Genomic DNA, 20,044 nt, shown 5'->3' on the forward strand with positions numbered 1-20,044 from the left:
TAGCCCTGGTGCGTGGTATGAAGACAAACCCGGATGGGCTACCGAACTACACTTACATCTGGTGCCAATAGGCTGGTCATAGTATGCAGATTTCCGTGCTGCCGGCTTTGACGTTAGTTGCGGGACGTGAAAGATGGCCCGGTTTGACGGTGTAGGGTCTAGGTTCTTACGATGCATAGCACTGAGAATGACCATCATGACTATAATAAGTACAATGAAGGTCATTTTAACGCTCCCAACCACGTATTCGAGCATTCCAAAGTACTGGATGAAGCAGGATGTCAGCTGGCTGGGCCTGGGTCCGCTCGCGCTGCCTCTGCGATCGCCTGCTCACCTTGACTGGAAATAAGTTTATCAACGCAACCAGAACGATGAAAACAGTTATCCACACCGCGGTGTCGACTCTTTCCCCTACTTCCCACATGGTTTTTGTCTTCTGGTCCATGTAACGGTACTGGGCAAACTTCGCGGCAGCTGCTAAATTGTGTGTGGCCACGATCGCATATGCGAACCTAGACACGCCGTCAGAAAGATGATATATCCGCCAGTGTATGGGATTCGAACAGACCAGTATGTCCAGCCAACTGCAAAGCCCACCCCACGATCTAGAAACCTTCGCGGAAATTCCATTACAGGGGCATTGACTGGCATCAGTGCAGTCATTTCCCCCAGACATGATATCACTGCACCGACCACTGTGCCCATGAGAAGATATGCAAGAACAGCGCCACCTGGGCCAGCAAGAGCGAGGATTGCACCACTACTGAGGAACAGTCCTAATATATACACAGTTAGGTACAGGTTGTAGAACTGTCACGGCCTAGCACGCCTCTGAACCTACCATTTCCAATGGTACTAGTTACGTGAACGTCAGCGTATGTAGCACTTAGCATGTAACGGATCAAGAGGTGGCGTACCCAGAGAAAGCGATCATCTGCTAATGGTTAGCCAGGCTGTTGGGTCTCAAAATCGGACGATGCTCACATAGTCAAGCTCACATTAATTTGAACTTCCGGTAAGACTCTCCTACGATAGAGTAAGCGCGAAAGCCCGGGATATATCCAAGTATTCACCATTCACCACTCACCACAAACTGTGCCCTCGCGTGTGAAATACCTCCTCCTCGTACACGGGCTCGGCCAGAAGCAAGCCACATTCTGGCTGCGAGTCCCGCGGAGTGGTCGGCACTTGGAATATAGTCGCATTGGATTCTTTAACGCTTGTCGTAGAATTTTCCATGATGGATGTATCGCCCACGCATGGTGTTCAAGATGGCGCAGGCGTGCGAAGAGAAGGGGGGTATAGACCGAATATGGGACGGATCAAGGATAGCTTTAAATCCTCAGCAGTCGGCCGCGGCTGGTGAAATTTGGTTACGCCCAGCCAATATAAACCAAGCGATTGTATACCCTGCGATACTGCCGACGGGGGTATGTTCGGTGGTAAACACCCCCTTTTTCGGAGGCCAGGATGGGTTGATGGAGGGTAAAAACGACAAAAAAAACGACAAGAAAACGACAAGAGAACGACAAGAGAACGTCTGGCTGCTGATGAGGCTGAAGGCCGGTACATATATATATCCCGTATGGGGACAAGAATGCGAGGGGATCTTCCGGCTGCATTGACCTAGCCCCCTGGACGGGTTACACGGCCCAGAAACAACGATCAAGGTCGTTTTGAGGAATCAAAATGCGCGATCGCGTAATTCACAGATATGGTTGGCCATCCTGGCCTGTCGTGGGAGCTCAAGGCAGTCAGTATCGATACACAGCCTAGGCGAAGCAATCGACCGGGAAGCTATGCACTCTTCCAACAGAAACAGAACAAAATGCAGGCGGAATTGATTACACGCAATGTAACTGTCATGCTGGGCAATCTTTATCCCTGCCGCCATTACACAATAAAATTGCTGCGGGCATGCAACTATCCCTACCAGCCCCCCGCCTCTTCCCCCCCCTTTTATACTTAAAAGGAAGCCTGCAAACTGGATCTGCCGTCGCCGTGGAGGAGCTATCCCCTACATTCCGGCGCCCAAAACTCCCATGTACGGAGTATGGGACAGGCGGCCCTAGAGCCAGGTTAACGGATATATATTTACGGAGCATACCCTGATGCTTGGGGGAGGGGGGATCCATACCCGCTAAACCGCCTGCAGTACCAGGTCTGTACACGCCTGTAGGGATGTCCCCTTCACCTCTCAACTGCCTTGGACTGTGACCAGAAAGCCCAACCTTGTGTTTAGATTAAAAAACCTGGGGGCAGACAGCAAGGCTCTGCTTGATTGGATAGGGGTCGAGTTTCCCTTGATCCGGAGGAGGTTTGGCTCAGATGATCCGTTAATATTACTGACCAAAGACCTGCGGCTGAGACACCTGGCTGCGCCTAAATACTCTATTCACAGCGGGAGAGGGGAACAGCCAGCGTCCAAGCCCCGGCGGCCTCCCACCCGCAGTCTTGTTCGTCGCTGTACCAGGCTGTGTCGCCGAGATCTTCCATGATGCCGCGTTCGTTCGTTCGTTCGTTCGTATACGTCGATCAGAGAAAAAGCAAGAAGCAGCACAGAAAGGGCCTGAGCTGCTTAGGTAAGGCTGTTTACAGATTATGTAAGGTATACTCTTGGCATTATCACGTGTCATACGGTGCTAAGTTATTCCATCCGAGTCACATGATACGACCTTACATAAGAGTGACTGACTAATCATCTACTATCCCGTGACTTATCCCGTGACTTATGCCAAGACCAAAAAAGGACAAGATGGAAAGTCACACGAGATATCAGGGGAAGCATCACCAAAGACATGGAGTATGTAACACTGCAAACTTGTTATGTTGTTCTCTACTACGGAGTACAGAGTAACACTCGCTTGAGTGTTCAATTCACGGACATCCAGGCCATTAACTAAGCAGAATGGCCGTCATCGTCTTTGTAATGGCTGTACACTCAGCTCCTAACATATATGCTGGCATGAACGAGTGCTGGGCATGATCAATTAAGGACAGGCAAGGGATGACCAGTACGGAGTAGAGCAGGGCTATCTTCAGTCACCAGTCTAGACAGGCCGTGGGTTGACAGAGCATTGTCTTCCTCATCGTCTGCATCTTCGTCGTCGTCGTCGTCGTCGACCATTATATAAGCATCTTCAACACGTGATCACATCGCACACTTTTCTCCATCGCGAGAGAACTCGAACCAGGAAGGATATACGGTCCTCCTCGCATGCGATTTCGATAGTTAGCAGCTTCCTTCGCGCCGAGCCACGGTCCTCCATACCGCGCCCCCTAGCCGAGCACATGCATCTGTCGTCGATACGGAGCTTGCTGGTTGAGGGATGAGTTGCCGCAGAGTCGAGATCTCAGCTGGCGCGGTGGATGTGCTGCGGACGCGGCCTGGGGGACAGAAGCCTAATACGCATCGTCTATACCAGATCAAGACAATGCTTGATTACCTAAGGAAGCAGATCCTTCGCAGGGTTTCAGCTCGATATCAAAAAAAAAAAAAACCGGGACTATCAAATCTCCAACGATGTCGAGTCTGGCCGTGGACTATTGGCCAACTTATGCGGAGACATGCACTATCTCCTATTTATAGTCGAATAGCTGCGCATGTCAGGCCTTGACTGTACACACGGCGTTTCCTAGCCAGCAGGCGACTGGTGCTTCTCAGCCAAACCAGCATGGCGATGACAAATGTCCTTCCATGAAGGGTCCCGCAGGATAGCGTTTGCGTTCCCTTGTTCCTATTGCTTGTCGTTGCTTGTCTTCGGGTTTCAGCCTGTATGATTGGCCTTCACTCCCGGCCTTGTTGGCTGGTGAAAAAGCTTAGGATGGCCCTAAATCCTTCAGTATCAGCATCAGCCTCACCAGCCAGCAAGGACCTCGCATAGCAACCAATCTACGGCCCCTTTTTTCTTATTTCGTTTCCAGCCTCGTTTTTTCTTTTTTGTTGGGCTCTTGGAGTATTTATATTTGCTGCGCTGCTGCCTCTGGGGTTAAGGTCAAGCTTCTTTGCCAACCCTACCAAGCCTCGAGGGCACTTCCTATTTCCTTGGTATCCTTCACCATGCAGCTCAAGAACCTCTTCCGCCGCAACTATACGGACTCCAACTTCCGGAGGCCACTTCCCTTCGTCGCCAGCCCGGTTCTCACTGAGCAGGAGCTGCGAGATGAGAAGAAACACCATGGAGACCACAACCACCACGGGTCTTCCGCCCCGGAGGAGCAGTCGTTTCCCACCGACTGCCCCATCCTCAAGAAGAACCATGAAGCTACCACAATGGAGCTGTTCTATGATCTGTTCTTCGTAGCCACCCTCGCCATCTTCCATGCTACGCACGAGATCAACACTTCTGATAGTATGTGCTCCCTCAACCATTGGGTTTGAACATTCCACGTCCTCACACCGTCGTTAGGCGTCAAGTCATATATCGCCTTCATAACCATCCTATGGTTCTGCTGGTTGCAAGCTGCCCTCTTTGATATCAGATTCTACACAGACTCGATAGTGGCACGAACCGCCAAGGGCCTCCATCTTGGTATCATGACTGGACTTGCTGTCTTGTCTGTCAACTTCAGTGTTACAGATATCGTCGACCACCCTGGCCGATTTGCTAGTATGTGCTATGTCCTCATGGCATCGCGATTGATCCTAGTAGGGCAGTATTCGATCGTGGCTTGGTTTCTCAGGCACCACAAGGATACCTTCACCGCCAAGGTCCTTACTATTGGTACCCTGTTTGTCGCCGCGATGGTGTTCCTTGGTCTCGGTGTGAGCGCTCGTACCCTTCACTCGCCGAGGGCACACATTGCATGGTATATCGTGATCGCGGTTGAGGCCGTGTTCATGGTTACTATTTCCAGTTTCTGGAAGGTCCTGTCGTTTAAAGGAACCCCGATTGTTGAGAGGTTTGGATGTCTTACCTTGATCGTCCTCGGGGAGGGAATCGTCGGAATGACCAAGGCTGTACGTCTCTCAAACCGTCCTAACTACATTGGTAGAAGCTAACCCCTATGGCAGATCAAAAGCATTGCCCTAGGCACATCAAACGTATCAGGAACGTCCGTTGGCCTGATAATCTGCCATGTGTTGATCATTTACCTGGTCTATATGCTCTACTTCGACCAAGTCGACGCGAAACGTTTCGGATCCATCCGCCAACAGATATGGGCTGTCCTCCATTACCCACTGCACATTGCCATCCTTATTACCAGCGAAGGAAGCCGTTCCTTTGTCCTATACGACGTTGCTAGAAGTCTTTATCAAGACTCTCTTGTTGGGCCCCTAAACAAGATAGACCAGGTTCAAACAACGGCTGATCTGATTGAAGGTCTCAAAGAGATTGTTGCCGGGATCTCAAGCCGACTTAAGTCAAGCGATGGAATGCCAGATCTTACTCCCATCTACGATAAGATATCGGCGATTACAAATATCAGTGAGTCTGCAGAGGAAATAGCCGAGCTTGGACGAGAGTTTTTGGCAGAAGTATTCGTCTGGATTATGAAAACTTTCGGCATCGAGGTTTCGGCCAAAGGGGCAGCAAAAGGTAGTGGCGCCGCCCTACACGAGCTCAGAGAGATTTCTTCAGCCGCAACTGTTGTTTTTCGATTCTTCTTTATTGCGGCCGGGATAACCCTCGTTATTCTCGCAATGATGCACTGGTTCTCCAAGGCCCATAAGAGCCGTGCAGAGATGCTGAGCATTGCCAGTACCACTGTAATCGGCGTACTCCTCTCCCTGGTGGCCATCATGTCAAACTATGACGACAATTCGGACGCCGCCCAGGAGTCCGCTCTGGGTAAATATATCGATAGTGCTTGGGTAACGCCTACCGTTGTACTCACATATCTTTTTGGTAAGCTTTCCATACCTTTCACTTATCCTATCTCCATCACGACCCCCCTGTTCTAAAGCAACGTGGCTAACGAGCTCTAGTCATTGCAATCGACAATGCGATTATCTGGGTCTCCTATTTCCGCAGACGCGGAAGCGAAGCACACGTGGAATACGCGCCAGTGGCTTGAAAGACCTACTCGGTAGTAAATGCAGACGATTGATAACCTTAATGAGCTTGTGATGCCTTGGAGCCTGCTATTGTGATTAGTCTCTTATGGAAAAATAACTATTAATGGAGCCGAGAATCAGACACGGGCTTGTCTACTCGCATAATATGATGTGTATAGCGTATTAAATTTACCGTTGCAATACATCTTTCTTTTCAATATCGACTGTTTTTAATTTTTGAGCACACCGGCATGTCACTTGAGGGTGAGCCAGGGATATAAGGGGGTCAAAAGTAGTTTCCATAGTAGTATAACGGGAATCCATATGGTTAAGAGATCTCGATACCCCAACCCCCTTATTGGTGAACATGGATGATACCTGCCCAGTTTACTGTCCCAGTTTACTACCATCTAGTGCTACCATACGGAATTATTGTTAAAAAAGTGTTCCATAAACCCGAGTCACGTGGTGTCATCGGCGAATACTTTACCCGTTTACGAGCCGAGGTCCGGGAGCACGCGCGCGATCACGATAAGAAGAAACTCCGCCGGCAAAAGAGAGAGAAAGAGAGCTCTCTCGGCTTCCATTTTATATTTGATCTCCGTTGCTGCTCTGCTTTCTTTGTTTTATATATATATATATACCGGTTTGTTGTGCGTTTACTACTCGGGTCACCTTCGCGCTACATATTCTAGATATTCTATACCCTTATCCCCCCAACCTTGCGTTCTCACACCATGACGTCCAAAATCCCCGCCGCCTCTGTTCCGGCACCACCACAGGAGGAAAAGGCCATATCATCCACTCTGGCGCAAGTCCGCTCCTTTGTGGCGGGCGGAGTCGGTGGTCTATGTGCCGTCGTAGTCGGTCATCCCTTTGATTTGGTGAAAGTACGCCTCCAGACCGCCGAGCGAGGTGTGTACACGGGCGCCATAGATGTGGTTAAAAAGACCATTGCCCGAGAGGGTGTAGCAAGAGTGAGTGACGCCCCCCTTACGTTTGTATTCGAGATATCGCTTAGATTGCTAATAATTTCTATGATCTAGGGCTTATACGCCGGTGTTTCTGCGCCGCTTGTTGGAGTTACGCCGATGTGTACGTTGCTGACAACTTCCTTCTATCAATTATGACTTTCTTTAACTAACATTTTAATGGATTTATAGTTGCCGTTAGCTTTTGGGTAGGTTTTATCTACTCCCTATCGTCTACCTCTTCGACTTGAATTCTAACAGGAGATCTATAAAGGGTTACGATTTGGGAAAGACACTTGTTCGCAGCGTGTCCGATGTCCCTGTACACAATAATACTCCGCAGTTCTCTATTGCTCAGATATCTGCTGCCGGATTCTTCTCCGCTATCCCCATGACCTTAATTACGGCCCCATTTGAGAGAGTGAAGGTATTGCTTCAGATTCAAGGACAACATCCACCACCGGCTGGTCAAAAACCAAAATACAGCGGCGGAGTTGACGTTGTCCGACAATTATACAAAGAAGGTGGAATCCGAAGTGTCTTCCGTGGGAGCGCCATGACTCTCGCTCGTGATGGCCCCGGATCTGCTGCTTACTTTGCTATGTATGAGTATGTGAAGCGGAGCTTGACGCCCAAGGACGCGGACGGGAACATCACGGGCGAATTGTCTCTTCCTGCCATCCTGACTGCTGGAGGAGCTGCTGGAGTAGCCATGTGGATCCCTGTTTTCCCTGTTGATACCGTCAAGTCACGCCTACAGAGTGCACCCGGCAAACCAACCATCGGAGGCACCATCAGGGGTATCTATGCAAGCGGCGGTTATAAGGCTTTCTTCCCCGGCTTCGGTCCTGCTCTAGCAAGAGCAGTCCCTGCCAACGCAGCCACCTTGTAAGGCCACCACCCCTTGGTCCATCTCCCATTCCATCATCCTATGCTAATCAAATTTCTTTAGCCTCGGTGTCGAGTTAGCCCATAAGGCCATGACGAAGATGTTTGATTAAGCGGATTTTCATTTTTCCCGATGACTTCCACGGTATACAAACCAACAGAGACTTGACCCCTAGATCCACCTCGTACGGCATTGATACTGATGAGATGTTCCAAGTTGGTGGCTAATCCACATGGCCCTTTCAGCGCTTATATTAGCATTCTTTATGCTGCTCTCTACCTCTCGTGAGAATTAATCTTCTGGAGTACGAAATATGGTTATAACTTTAGCGGGTACATATCTGCTTACTCGTTTCTGCCTCTATCTCTACATAGAACCTGGCATTTCCCTGGATATAAAATATTGGCGCATTATGTTTGCATATTATTCCATAGACGTTTATATTTCGGTTGTTTCATTAATTCATAGTCTACCTTCCCTAGTCTTATCTCATAAAAGCCTCATTTTAATTATACCTATGCCTTGAATTTGCCTTCACAGTAAGGACATTCGTCAAATCTGTCAAGGACCATTCCGAGTAATCCATTGGCCCCTTCTTTGCTAAGAGCTGCACTGGTATTTTCGAGGCACTCCTTTTCGCATCTAGAACATCGCTTAGAGATAGACGGATCTTGAATTGATAAGAACGTCAATGCACACCGGGCTATATTTCAAAATTATCTCAGTAATAGATCCTACGAGGGAACGGTCAGGTTGCATACATACCAAAGAGGTGTCCTTCTGCGCACTGGGATTCTAGAGAAGAAAACCATTCAATCCCACTGCCGCAAATATCACACCTTTCAAACAGGTGGGCTCCCGCGCATTCAAGTTGGTCTTTTGGTTTTGGTGGTATTATTCTGGTGCTTGGTCTATAAGGGTCGGGTACAGGTAGGGGTAGTTCCTGGTCGGGTTCGGCTAGGTAACTTATTTCTTGACTCAGGTCTACACCATATTCTTGGGCTAATGACTGCATCACTTCTCGCGCGCGCGCGATTAGCTCCATATCTGAATCATGATGGACTATCACACAGCAAGCAGCCGCATAAAGAAGTTTTTGCGACCGTGGATCGTTTATAATCCCGGTTCCATGATACTTTAGCATAAACTGTATAATTTTGCGCCTAGAATCGTGTATGCCCTCGGGTGTGATAGTTGGTAGGTGCCACGGCATACCAGGCTCGGTATGGTCAAATCTGCCCTGGCAAGGAGGTGCAAAAAACGTTGTCATTCGCTCTTGAGAGGAAGTTGTATGTTGTACCATATCAGTAGGATGAAACGTTGCACAAATGGCAATCCACCCGCGATGGCTGCATACCCCCCAAGTTTTTGCCGTTGACATGCCTCCCAGGTCGTAATCTAGATCGAAGCGGTCTCTGAATCCTTCGAGATCTTTCCCCAAGTAAGAAATTTGTGTGAAGCCATCGTCATCCGGCAATTCCTGTACTTCCGTATTCATACTAGGGAACTTCAAAGAATGCAAAGATGATAAAGTTATGGTATAAAGGGTACTGCCTTCACCTGAATCGTCTCCCATAGAAGTAAAACCTAGACCAAACGTTAGAATTGTAAATGAAAAAGGGTATACAATAAGTAATACCTGAAACTGGGTGCCAGTTGGCGGAAGACGCTGCAAACTTTTCTTTATGAATCGTTCCTTCGATATGGGACTGGACACGTGATATTTTGGGAATCTTTTGAACAATAAACCCATTCATTATCCCGGCAACTAGTCCAAAACTATCATCATGCTCCTAGCTCATGAGAATTAGTCACACCCAACACTCGAAGTGCAGATAAGGTGACGTACTGAGGTAGTAAGCCAGTGCAAAGGGCCTTTTATGTCGGAAATACTCGAGGACGATTGAAAAGATAGCCCCTCATCATAAAGATCAAGCTTGCTGATTATAGCCTCGTTGGGTACCGGAGTAACCCCCGTCTCTAAATGTAAGATCTTCAAGTCCGACCCATATATAAGGGCGACTAAAGACGACCAAACCTCAAGTCCCGATTCTTGAGTATCTTCTAACTTCTTCAGCCAGGGGCTGCATGAGATGGCAGTGACGCTAACCCTGCTTGCGGCCAACTCTGCGAATAGTGAGCTTTGCTCAATCGATGGAGAAATTTGGACACCTAGCGGGGAAAACGAGTAATGAGAGATAACTGTAGCACGCACAGCTCGCCCGTGTATGGGTTCGAGTATTCTGAGGACAACTATATCATTGGTGTCGTTGCTGACGATGAGGAAATTCATTCTGTAGCTAGAAGATACATCCTGATTATTAGGTTCATTTTGGGCCTGGGTAGCTGTTAACAAAGGGTGACTCCAGGAAAAGGCCCTAATTCTTTGCTTTCGCCGGAGAAGAGCATTATCATCCCCCACGATGTTCTTGAAATAGCCCCGGAGTGAATGGTTAATAACCAACACCCTATTCCACTTCGAAGAGCCGTCTGTTGCCTGCCAGAGCGACAATGCCAAGTTACTGGTCAAAACAGCCAACATGCATTTCCTGTATGCCGCAAGACGGGGAGGAGACCAGGCTATTGACACTGCATGGCTGGTGGATTGCTCCTCGCCAATGGAAAATGTAGCACCAGGCTCTGGGAGTAAGAGAGGCAATTCATCTAGCGTGAATGCATTGGTTTTGAGCTTGGATATATCCCACTGGAGCCCTGCTGGTCGCTGAGCAGCGTGATCATGTTGTTTTTCCTCGCTACTCGGCTTTGGAGACTGTTTTGGTACGAGTCAGTGATACATGGCGATAACTTAAGGCAAGGCGCAACCGACCAGTACGTAGACTATTTCCCCTGCGGCAATGGCAAGTTCGCCATCTTCTGACCACGATAGACAATTATAGCATGAAGGATATGAGCGGAGCTCAAGGGGTTCTAACATGATGTCGAGAGCTGCATGAGCAATATCTCAAAACATGGTTCGTGAAGCGAGGTGAAGATATCCCAATATTCTTCCACGGTCGACTTGGAATAAGCGGGGTTCAGTAAATATGAAAGTAATCCCTATTCAATGATTACCCCGTCTTGATGAGTAAATGCGGCCAAGGACAAAGATTTGGATAGGTTTATTGGTAAATTTATTATCGATGGTAGTTAACTACAGGAATGATTCTTGGCGTTCAACCACAGTTAACAGGGGGAGCAATAGATGGTAAATGTTGTTACAACGTCCACAGCTAAGTAACTACTAGATCGAAGAGTTTCCCAGCTATAGGATCCCATGTCCCATCCCAGCGATTCCTACTCTCTCGAATAGCTCCGTCTCGTAGCACTTTCAGATCGCTTCCACTCCCTCCAAAGAGGCTCGTGAGAAGCTCCAGCAACTTATCTGCACTATCAAACCCCTTTCCGTTGACGCCCTCAGTGACAAGTTCGGGCCAGGCTTCATATCTATCCCACCCTATGACGGGAAGACCGGCTCCAAACATATCAACGACCTTCATTGGCAAATCGACACCGCTGCTGCTGGTATGTAAGCAGACTCCCAACGACGCACAGGCAAGTAGCCGAGCGTAGCTTTCGAAAGCCAGCCATACTAATTTTATAGATACATTAGAGAGTTCTCCCCGCGCCGTTAAGCTGGCAACCTGGGAAAGGTACATTTCCTTCTGAGGTCCTTTTCCCGTTATGATAACAAGAAGAGATGGAAGGTTCGGATGAGAGGACTTGGTCAAGTTAGAATAGCGACAGAGAGCGTCGACAAGAAGAGAAAAGTCTTCATCCGGTGTCCAAGAGGTTGAACTGATTAGAAGTCGGCATCGGCCTTGGATGATATCTTTGGCATACGGGCTGGTTTCGGGCAGGGAAGACAGGAAGTCAAGACGCTCCCGCTCGTCAAGAATAGGATTGAATATTGTCGGAGGCCGATCATGGAGCACGAGGAGAGGGCCCTTGACTTTTACCTGCTCACGCAACACTCGTGCCATCGCGTTGCTGACGCAGAAGTGGGCGGTAGCAAAATGGGAGAACGAATATTCATGCCATGCCATTAGCTTAACCATGGGGTGTGCAGCTCCAAGCTTCAATGCAAGGATAGAATACCCAAAATTATGCCAGTCTATGATGAGATGGGTATTCCGGAGACGACAGGCAAGCTGCGCAATTGCGAGTGTTGGCGCTGCAGGGGGGTTCTGCGGGTATATGCAGTCGGTTCTTAGTAGGCTGATTCCACGGTAGAGCTCCTGTCCGACCAGAGACGATACAGGCGAGTAGCAGCATATACGCAATAGATGGCGAATAGGGGATGCTTACCTGTATTAACATCCACTTCGCCGGGGTCGTACGGTAAGCCAGCGCAGCCCACAGGTGCCATGTTTGGTGCAGAACCTTTAATACGGCAACGACGGGAAAGAGAAGCTTGCTGGATGACTGCAGAAACCGTGGAGGAGAGGGCAGGGCCACGATAGAGACAAGAGGATGTTCCACCAACTCCAGGTTCGGGGTAGAATCTGCAACAATTTAGTCTCGGCGATATGGATTGGTTTTCATAGAACAGCCGGCACAAGCATACTGTGGTATCCTATAAGTGAAACCCGGCCGCCATGCCGTGCAATGCTGAGCGCATGGCACTGCATACGTGGGCTATGCCCTATATCCCCGAGGACAACGATCTGAACTGACACTGCATCAGGCTCAGGGGCGCCTGGTTGTGCCTTTCCATATCTCGTGGGCCGCAGCTGCAACACGGCAAGCAGAAAGATGCTGGAGACCGCGATGAGCGCCAACATCAACAGCATTGCCTTATACAGGCTACTATACATCTATCACATATATCATATCAACATATCAATCAACATATCAACATGTCATCAATATCAATATCAAATGGCCAAAATGGTCAAAGGTGGCCTTTGGGCGCTTATATAAGCACGTAGTCAGCATACCGGCTTAATAATCTTCCGTATGCGGGGAAACGCGCTCCTTTAGGAAATAAGTGGGGTTGAGATCGGCTAGATAAGCAGGGTTAGCTGACATAAGCAGCCGATAAAGCGGCGTCTTGGCTGGCTTCTTTCGTTTCTTGTTCGTTGTTCGTTTCTTTTTGCGACGCCCCCTTGACCTTCTTGACCTTCTTGACCTTCTTGACCTCCCTGACCTGTCGCGGTGGCCACTTCGGACACTGACAGACGGCTCCATTGCACGCTGAGATATGACCTTGGCCTCAAACTAGCCGACAAAGTTGCCAGACGCCAGACGTCAGACGCCAGAACCTGCTACAGCCTGCCGGCGGATCGCTATCTCCAGCCGAGCTCGCAGCGAACAGTACCATACCCAGCCTGATCAGCTTCTCTGTCGTTTGTCAATTGAACCTCTCCATCGTGTTACGTGTGGCGATGGACTAGTCATTTTCGACCGGGCAAGCTTATGGGATAATGGAGGATGTCAGTCGCATCGATTTCACCGGCCATCAATGGCGTCCGCGGGGGGAGGTCTCATCGCGGACGGGGCCATAAAAGAAACCATGGCCACTCCATCAACGATACACAGCAGCAGTTTTCTTCATATCCGGGCATCCTAACGCCGCCACAACATACGCAACCATCCCCTTATCTTCCGAGTTCCGCCGAACAGCCGCTCCCCCAGCGGTACCTGGACAAGCAGGAGCCCGGGCACGTCAGCCTGTCAAACGGAGGATTAGCCAACTCGAACAATTATCACAACCATGCCAGTTCTGTATCGCAAGATAGCTTTGTGTTTGGGCATGTGGCTGGTGGGCACCAGGAACATTCGGCTACAAGGTCAGTTGTTCAATCCTGCATTCCCTAATATTAATATGCCAGCAAGGGCTGACCGTAAGATACTAGCACCGCTGGTCTCACATCGCAAGCGGTCTCCGGGATACTCACGGCCCTGCCATTTGTGGCATCTTACCTTCTTACGACTGTCAGTGCCAGTCTTTCAGAGAGTGCCAACTCTGAATCAAAATCTACCAAGACCCCACGTCCTCATGGGCTAGCGGATAGCCCACTTCTCAGTTCCTGCGCCTATGTAGCTGCCGCCCTGCTAGTTTTGGGCGGATATGGGAAGATTCGGCCAAGACTGTGGAAGGAGAGTGCAGGCGTCATTATGCCTGCTCACACGATCAATTCAAACCTCTATGAAGGCATGCGGATGGCATTTTGGATAGGACTGCCACTCTATGCCTCATTTATGATTGGGTTTGACCTTGTTGTTTCCGTTTTGCTTCTTCGCCTTTCGGCGGGCGTGGAGGCGGGACCTAAATCTAACATGTGGACGAGGGTAACGCAAGTCGTTAAGCAGAGAAAGATCTCGTCCCTATTTATTCTCGCCATGGTGGCATTGGATGCTGGTTACATGTCACCATCTGACCCTTTTACCTTATTTAAAGGATACCTCGCTCTTATATTGACCCTGGCATTTTCACCGTCCGGCTCCCTACCTCCGCCCGCCAATGGTGCGGTAGATGAAAAATATGCTGCTGGGAAGGATAGTGTCGACCACGCGGCTACCGTGAATATCGCCGTTGGAACGATACTCGGAGTCTTGGTCGTGTTTGTTGCCATGTTTATGGGCAACTTCCCTGCCACGTCTCTATCGTTATTTTCAATCTTGCTCGTTGGCCTATGTACAGCAATATCTCAACTGGGCGTAGGAGCTCGACCTGTCGGGGGATCCAGTCAACCTTCGCTTGCCTCGGGCGCTAGCTTGGTGGTTTTGGCTACACTGGCGGTATCCCAAACGCATCTTATAACTCTACAGGCGATTCGTTTTGGCTTGGCTGGCCTAGCATCCTTTATTGATGGCAGACTGGCACAGGGACACAGCCATTCGCATGAAAAGGTGGAAAAGAAGCCCTCCAGGGTGACGCTATGGCTGTTAAAATCTTGTGAACACTGGCCTTTCATACATGCTATCTTGAAGGAGAGGGATTCCCGCCGGATTTTCTACTTTATGAAGTGAGTTCTTCATGCTAATCGTATGCAGTTGGGAATTTTTGCTAACCTAAGCTTATAGCCTCAATCTTGTATTTATGGTGGTCCAGCTTACATATGGCATCGTCACAGGCTCCCTGGGCCTTCTTAGTGACAGTATACATATGCTGTTCGACTGCTTTGCACTAGCTGTTGGCCTGGCTGCCGCTGTCATGAGTAAGTGGCCTCCAAGCTCTCGTTTCCCCTATGGTTACGGGAAAATCGACACGCTTGCGGGGTTCGGCAATGGAGTGTTTTTGATGTAAGTCACATTCTGTAAGAAGCTTGTAGTATGCCATTTGTCTAACTGTTTTATAGGATTATCAGCGTTGAAATCATATACGAGGCCATCGAGAGACTCATGTCTGGCAGCGAAGTCCACAGAATTGGCGACCTCTTTATCGTTAGCTCCCTTGGTCTTGTCGTCAACATGGTTGGGATATTTGCCTTTGACCATGCTCATCATGGCCATGGCCACGGTGGCCACGATCATGATCACGGACACGGGAACGAAAACATGCACGGTATATTTCTGCATATACTTGCTGATGCCCTCGGATCAGTAGCTGTGGTTTCGTCGACTATACTTGTGCACTTTTTCGGCTGGTCCGGATTTGATCCGATTGCTTCGTGCCTCATCGCCATCTTGATCTTCGTATCCGCGATCCCACTCGTTATTAGCACATCTAAAACACTACTCCTTGCGCTGCCCGCAGATGTCGAGTATAGCCTCCGTGACACATTAGCCGCCGTGAGCGTCATGCGAGGCGTGGTGGGATACACTGTTCCAAAGTTTTGGCTGGACGATACCGTACACGACCACAACCATAAACATCACCATCATGGCCATGATCATGGTCACGACCACAGTCACGACCACGGCCATGCTCACCACGATCATCATGGCCACAACCACAGCCATGACCACGAACATCATCGCGCAGGGAGCCATTGCTCCTCAAACCACAGCCACGGCTCCAAGGGCGGCCATTCCATCCATGAGAGCCATTCCCATAGCCATAGCCATGGCCACGGCCACGGCCACGCCCATAGTCACTCAGGGCACGAACACAACGGTAACAGACGTGTACTCGGCGTCATACACATCATCGCATCCAAAAATGCGGACCTGCCAGATGTCCAGGCTCGCGTGTCCAAGTATTTGAGTGAGAGAGGCATGAATGTACTGGTGCAGGTCGAAAGAGAAGGAGACGGCAAGTGCTGGTGTGGTGGGGGTAACCGGGCTATCTCATGATAGTCAATTGATTAGAGGCATATGGGGCTCCGTTTTCAGCAGTTAGCCTTGACTGATATACATGTACGCTCAACGGCTGGGGGTTACGTATGTTATGTGACACTTCTGTTTTTCTTTTCCTACCACTAGATCTGAGAAAGTTGGCTTCCTCCATAGACATGTACAAGAAAACATGTACCAGAGCTCAATTGAGATATCATTCCTTGCATTTGTAGTGTAGGCACTGGAATCAAGCTGCCATGTCACGAAACAACACCGCCACGCATAAGAGAAACCCCGGGTAAAGTAACCTGTCTAGATCGAGCGAGAAGTAGGTATAAGGGTATGTATTGACCGTTGAAAAAGACGAGGGTTATATAACATAAAAAGCACTCAACGCCGTAACCCCAACGCTGTGCATGGCAAAAAAAAAAAGAGACGAGGCGGTTGAAAGATGGAATCTGAAATCATATCGAATGCGTGGCTGGCTTCGGCAAGGGAATAATAATAAAGGAGAAAGCGGGAAACTGCCGATACCCTCGGTAAACGAGGCGTCTTCAGCTCGACGGCGGTGGGTTTGCAGGTCGTATCTGTCGTGTGGCAACGCTTTTGAGGAGTCGGCAGCAGGCGGGGGAATTCGTTCTAAATGATGCTCGCTGGAGATATCTAGACTAGTCTTCCCAGCTCTTCTCGACGGTCTCACGGACCCGTTTTGTATACTCTCGACGGTTGTCCTTGTAGAGGTTTGAGGCCTCGACATTGGCGGGAGACGATGTGTTGGGGTCGTTCAGCAGACTGTAACACGCAGGTTAGGAATATGACGCCGCGTAGGGGGAGAAACCGGGAGGTCATCATACCTCTGAATGCTGGTTAAAATGGCTGCCACGTCGTAGGTCGGACTCCAACGGTTCTGCAGGATGTCCAGACACAGTTCGCCGGTGCTGTATACGTTTGGATGGAACATCTGGCTAACGAACTTGACACCCGGGGGCTTGTTGGGGTACTGTTCCTCGAAATGCATCACCAGGCGGAACGTTCCATCTTCGAAGGGAGTATCCGCGGGTCCAATGATGACGGCGTTCCTGATCGTCAGATCGTCAGCATGCTTGCAACAGACAGCAGCTATCAAGGGGGAGAGCGTACCAGGTCATGACATTATCGGCGATGGGAGAAGCAGATACGCCAGCAGGCGGGTCGGTCTGCATCCGCTGTAGGAGAGGGACGTTAGCTAACAGCCAGGAGTAGAGGAAGCCCGTCTGACACCGATATACCGTACCTTGAAGTCTCTCATCAAGCGACGACGGGCGGAGGTAGACATGGTGGTGGTGGGGAGGAGACACCGGCGTTTATGACAGGAGAGCTGACGGGGATAGTGCTGCTTCGACGGATAACCGGTGAGATATCAACAGGCGTGGTAGTTTAGTATAGAGACGACAGGGCGTACGGCGTAATGTGAAGATGGAACGGTGGTGGTGTTGGTGGTGGTGACGGGGATAACTTCAACCACGCGAGCTTCGTCTTCTTCCTTGCTCTCTTGTCTCCGTTTTCCTTTCTTACTTCGCTTTTTCTCTCTCTTTCTCGCTTTCGTTCTTTCGTTTTTCCTTTCGCGGTAGAAGCTGACTCAGCATGTGCCAAGATACACAAAGGAACAACGTATATCCGAAGACAAGTCTCGTGACATCATGTGATACCATGTGACGCTGAGTCAGCATCGGTGGTCGGAGCCGAAATACCGAAATATTAGCACGTGATGAGCGGGTAGTTTCGGCTTGAGAAGAAATTCCCGAGATTCTTCCGGCGGGCAGAAAGAACGACGAGAAGAACGACGACGAGAAGAACGACGACGAGAAGAAGAGAAGAAGAAGAAGAGAACAGGAGACGAAGAGAACATCTCATTGAAGTTATAATATCTGATCACTGCTCAGCTCTACCTCACAATGCAGCGTACGTCCAGACTGGCTGCCGGCTCGATACAGAGACTCGGACAGGTCCAGAGACACTTCAGCACATCCAGCGCCCTCAGACGAGAGATCCAGGATGCATATATCCTCGGTGCCGCCAGAACACCAACTGCTAAGGTGAGTTGGCTCTTATATACGGCTCGGTGGCTTTACAGCTCTGCTGACCCTTCTCTGTCTAGTTCAATGGCTCCTTCACCACCGTCCCGGCGACCAAGCTCGGCGCGGAGGCCATAAAGGCCGCCGTCAACAAGTCCAAGGTCCCCGTCGAGAAGATCACCGATGTCTACATGGGCAACGTCCTCCAAGGCTCCGTCGGCCAGGCTCCCGCGAGACAGGCCTCCATCTTCGCCGGACTGCCCAACACCGTCGAGGCCGTCACCATCAACAAGGTGTGCGCCTCGGGCATGAAGGCTGTCGTGATAGCCGCGCAGAACATCCAGCTTGGCCTCGCGGAGGCCCAGGTCGCCGGAGGGATGGAGAACATGTCCCGCGTCCCTTACTACCTTCCCCGCGCAAGCCAGCAGGCCCCCTTCGGCGACACCAAGCTCGAGGACGGCCTGATCAAGGACGGTCTCTGGGACGTCTACAACCAGTTCCACATGGGCGTCTGCGCCGAGAACACGGCCAAGAAGCACAGCATCACCAGGGAAGAGCAGGATGCGTACGCCATCCAGTCCTACGAGCGTGCCCAGGCCGCGTGGAAGGAGAACAAGTTCGACGACGAGATCACTCCCGTTACCGTCAAGTCGAGAAAGGGCGAGGTCGTCGTCTCCCGGGACGAGGGATTCGAGGATCTACGCGCAGACAAGATCCGAAACCTGAAGCCTGCCTTTGTCCGCGACGGAACGGGAACCATCACCGCCGGAAACGCCTCCACGTTCAACGACGGCGCATCCGCCCTCGTCATCACGAACGAAGCCCTTGCCCGTGAGTACGGCCCTGGAAACCGGGTCCTGGCCCGCATCGTCTCGCACGCCGACGCCGCCATCGACCCCGTCGACTTCCCCGTCGCCCCGGCAAAGGCAGTGCCCATCGCCCTCGAGCGAGCCGGGCTCACCAAGGACCAGATCTCCGTCTGGGAGTTTAACGAGGCCTTTGCCGCCGTCATCAAGGCCAACGAGAAGGTATGCATGGATCTACCCTGTTAACCATGTCTAATCTGCCATTGTCTCCCGCCCATTTTTGTGCTAACCGATCATTGTATAGCTCCTCGGCCTTGAGAACGCCTGCGTCAACCCGCTGGGAGGCGCCATCTCCCTCGGTCACGCCCTTGGAAGCTCCGGCTCCCGCATCATCACCACCCTCCTCCACCAGCTCAAGCCCGGCCAGTACGGTCTGGCAGCCATCTGCAACGGAGGCGGTGCCGCCACGGCTATTGTAGTCCAGAGGCTCGAGAAGGTCGAGTAGTAATACGTTTCCATCTACCTTTTGGCCCTGTGATACCGTCATGTTAGAAGCGAGTGTATAAAATATTCCAATGTATCAGAACGATATAATCGATCAGTTAGCGTCTTGCCATATACATTCCTTCACCCATGGTTCGGCCTAGCTCCAGGGGCAAGTAAACAAAGGCGAGTAAACGACACACCGTCATACTTGCCGGGAAGTCGACGTTCATCGCAGTGAAGAGCAGAACTGGTGTCTATCGATGTTGCTATGTTGCTGGCGATGTTGCTGGCGTGTTGGCGTAAATAGTTAAACTCACGTGGGTCTGACACCCCTGGCCAAATATATTCCACCCATTTTCAACAGAACAGAGCGATGCATTTCACGGCGCCCTGCACATAGACATACAGCACCCTGATATCCCGCCGGCGGACCCAGTGTACAGTTGGCTCGTCGCCCTGCGAGCTATCGACCTTTTCCCCTCCCAAGAGCCGAGGACGTTTCCTCAAAGAAGCGACATCATGGCGTGAGTAGCGTCTGGCATGCATCTGCCTTCGCGAATTATTTATCTGAGCAAGACTGACTGGATGTCTCTTCACCACAAACAGTTCCGGGGCCCCCG

At 50.4% G+C, this 20,044-nt stretch overlaps 6 protein-coding genes across 6 annotated transcripts; 4 read left to right on the top strand and 2 right to left on the bottom strand.

The window, feature by feature from the left end:
- Positions 1-4,060: 4,060 nt before the first annotated feature.
- On the top strand, positions 4,061-6,018 carry GIQ15_05371 (uncharacterized protein; the record flags this gene model as incomplete). Its single annotated transcript, XM_033552788.1, has 4 exons — positions 4,061-4,352; positions 4,410-4,960; positions 5,015-5,849; positions 5,930-6,018. The coding sequence occupies 4 exons, from the start codon at positions 4,061-4,063 to the stop codon at positions 6,016-6,018; spliced, it is 1,767 nt and encodes a 588-aa protein (XP_033406518.1).
- A 717-nt stretch (positions 6,019-6,735) lies between these two features.
- On the top strand, positions 6,736-7,970 carry GIQ15_05372 (carnitine/acyl carnitine carrier; the record flags this gene model as incomplete). Its single annotated transcript, XM_033552789.1, has 5 exons — positions 6,736-6,975; positions 7,045-7,093; positions 7,162-7,178; positions 7,244-7,857; positions 7,922-7,970. The coding sequence occupies 5 exons, from the start codon at positions 6,736-6,738 to the stop codon at positions 7,968-7,970; spliced, it is 969 nt and encodes a 322-aa protein (XP_033406519.1).
- Positions 7,971-11,088: 3,118 nt separating this feature from the next.
- Positions 11,089-12,648, bottom strand: GIQ15_05373 (chitobiosyldiphosphodolichol beta-mannosyltransferase; the record flags this gene model as incomplete). Its single annotated transcript, XM_033552790.1, has 3 exons — positions 11,089-12,093; positions 12,164-12,360; positions 12,423-12,648. The coding sequence occupies 3 exons, from the start codon at positions 12,646-12,648 to the stop codon at positions 11,089-11,091; spliced, it is 1,428 nt and encodes a 475-aa protein (XP_033406520.1).
- Positions 12,649-13,288: 640 nt separating this feature from the next.
- GIQ15_05374 (zinc transporter zitB) lies at positions 13,289-16,096 on the top strand (the record flags this gene model as incomplete). Its single annotated transcript, XM_033552791.1, has 5 exons — positions 13,289-13,647; positions 13,714-14,826; positions 14,885-15,103; positions 15,160-15,633; positions 15,811-16,096. The coding sequence occupies 5 exons, from the start codon at positions 13,289-13,291 to the stop codon at positions 16,094-16,096; spliced, it is 2,451 nt and encodes an 816-aa protein (XP_033406521.1).
- A 650-nt stretch (positions 16,097-16,746) lies between these two features.
- GIQ15_05375 (ubiquitin-conjugating enzyme E2 2) lies at positions 16,747-17,393 on the bottom strand (the record flags this gene model as incomplete). The annotated part of the gene is made up of 4 exons (XM_033552792.1): positions 16,747-16,870; positions 16,933-17,157; positions 17,219-17,283; positions 17,352-17,393. The coding sequence occupies 4 exons, from the start codon at positions 17,391-17,393 to the stop codon at positions 16,747-16,749; spliced, it is 456 nt and encodes a 151-aa protein (XP_033406522.1).
- Positions 17,394-18,012: 619 nt separating this feature from the next.
- Positions 18,013-19,443, top strand: GIQ15_05376 (acetyl-CoA acetyltransferase; the record flags this gene model as incomplete). Its single annotated transcript, XM_033552793.1, has 3 exons — positions 18,013-18,153; positions 18,216-19,160; positions 19,243-19,443. 3 exons carry the CDS (start codon positions 18,013-18,015, stop codon positions 19,441-19,443), a joined length of 1,287 nt encoding a protein of 428 aa, XP_033406523.1.
- Between the last annotated feature and the right edge of the window lie 601 nt (positions 19,444-20,044).

Source organism: Arthroderma uncinatum (genome assembly GCF_011692745.1).
Source record: "Arthroderma uncinatum strain CBS 119779 chromosome Unknown scaffold3, whole genome shotgun sequence".
Classification (NCBI taxonomy): domain Eukaryota; kingdom Fungi; phylum Ascomycota; class Eurotiomycetes; order Onygenales; family Arthrodermataceae; genus Arthroderma; species Arthroderma uncinatum.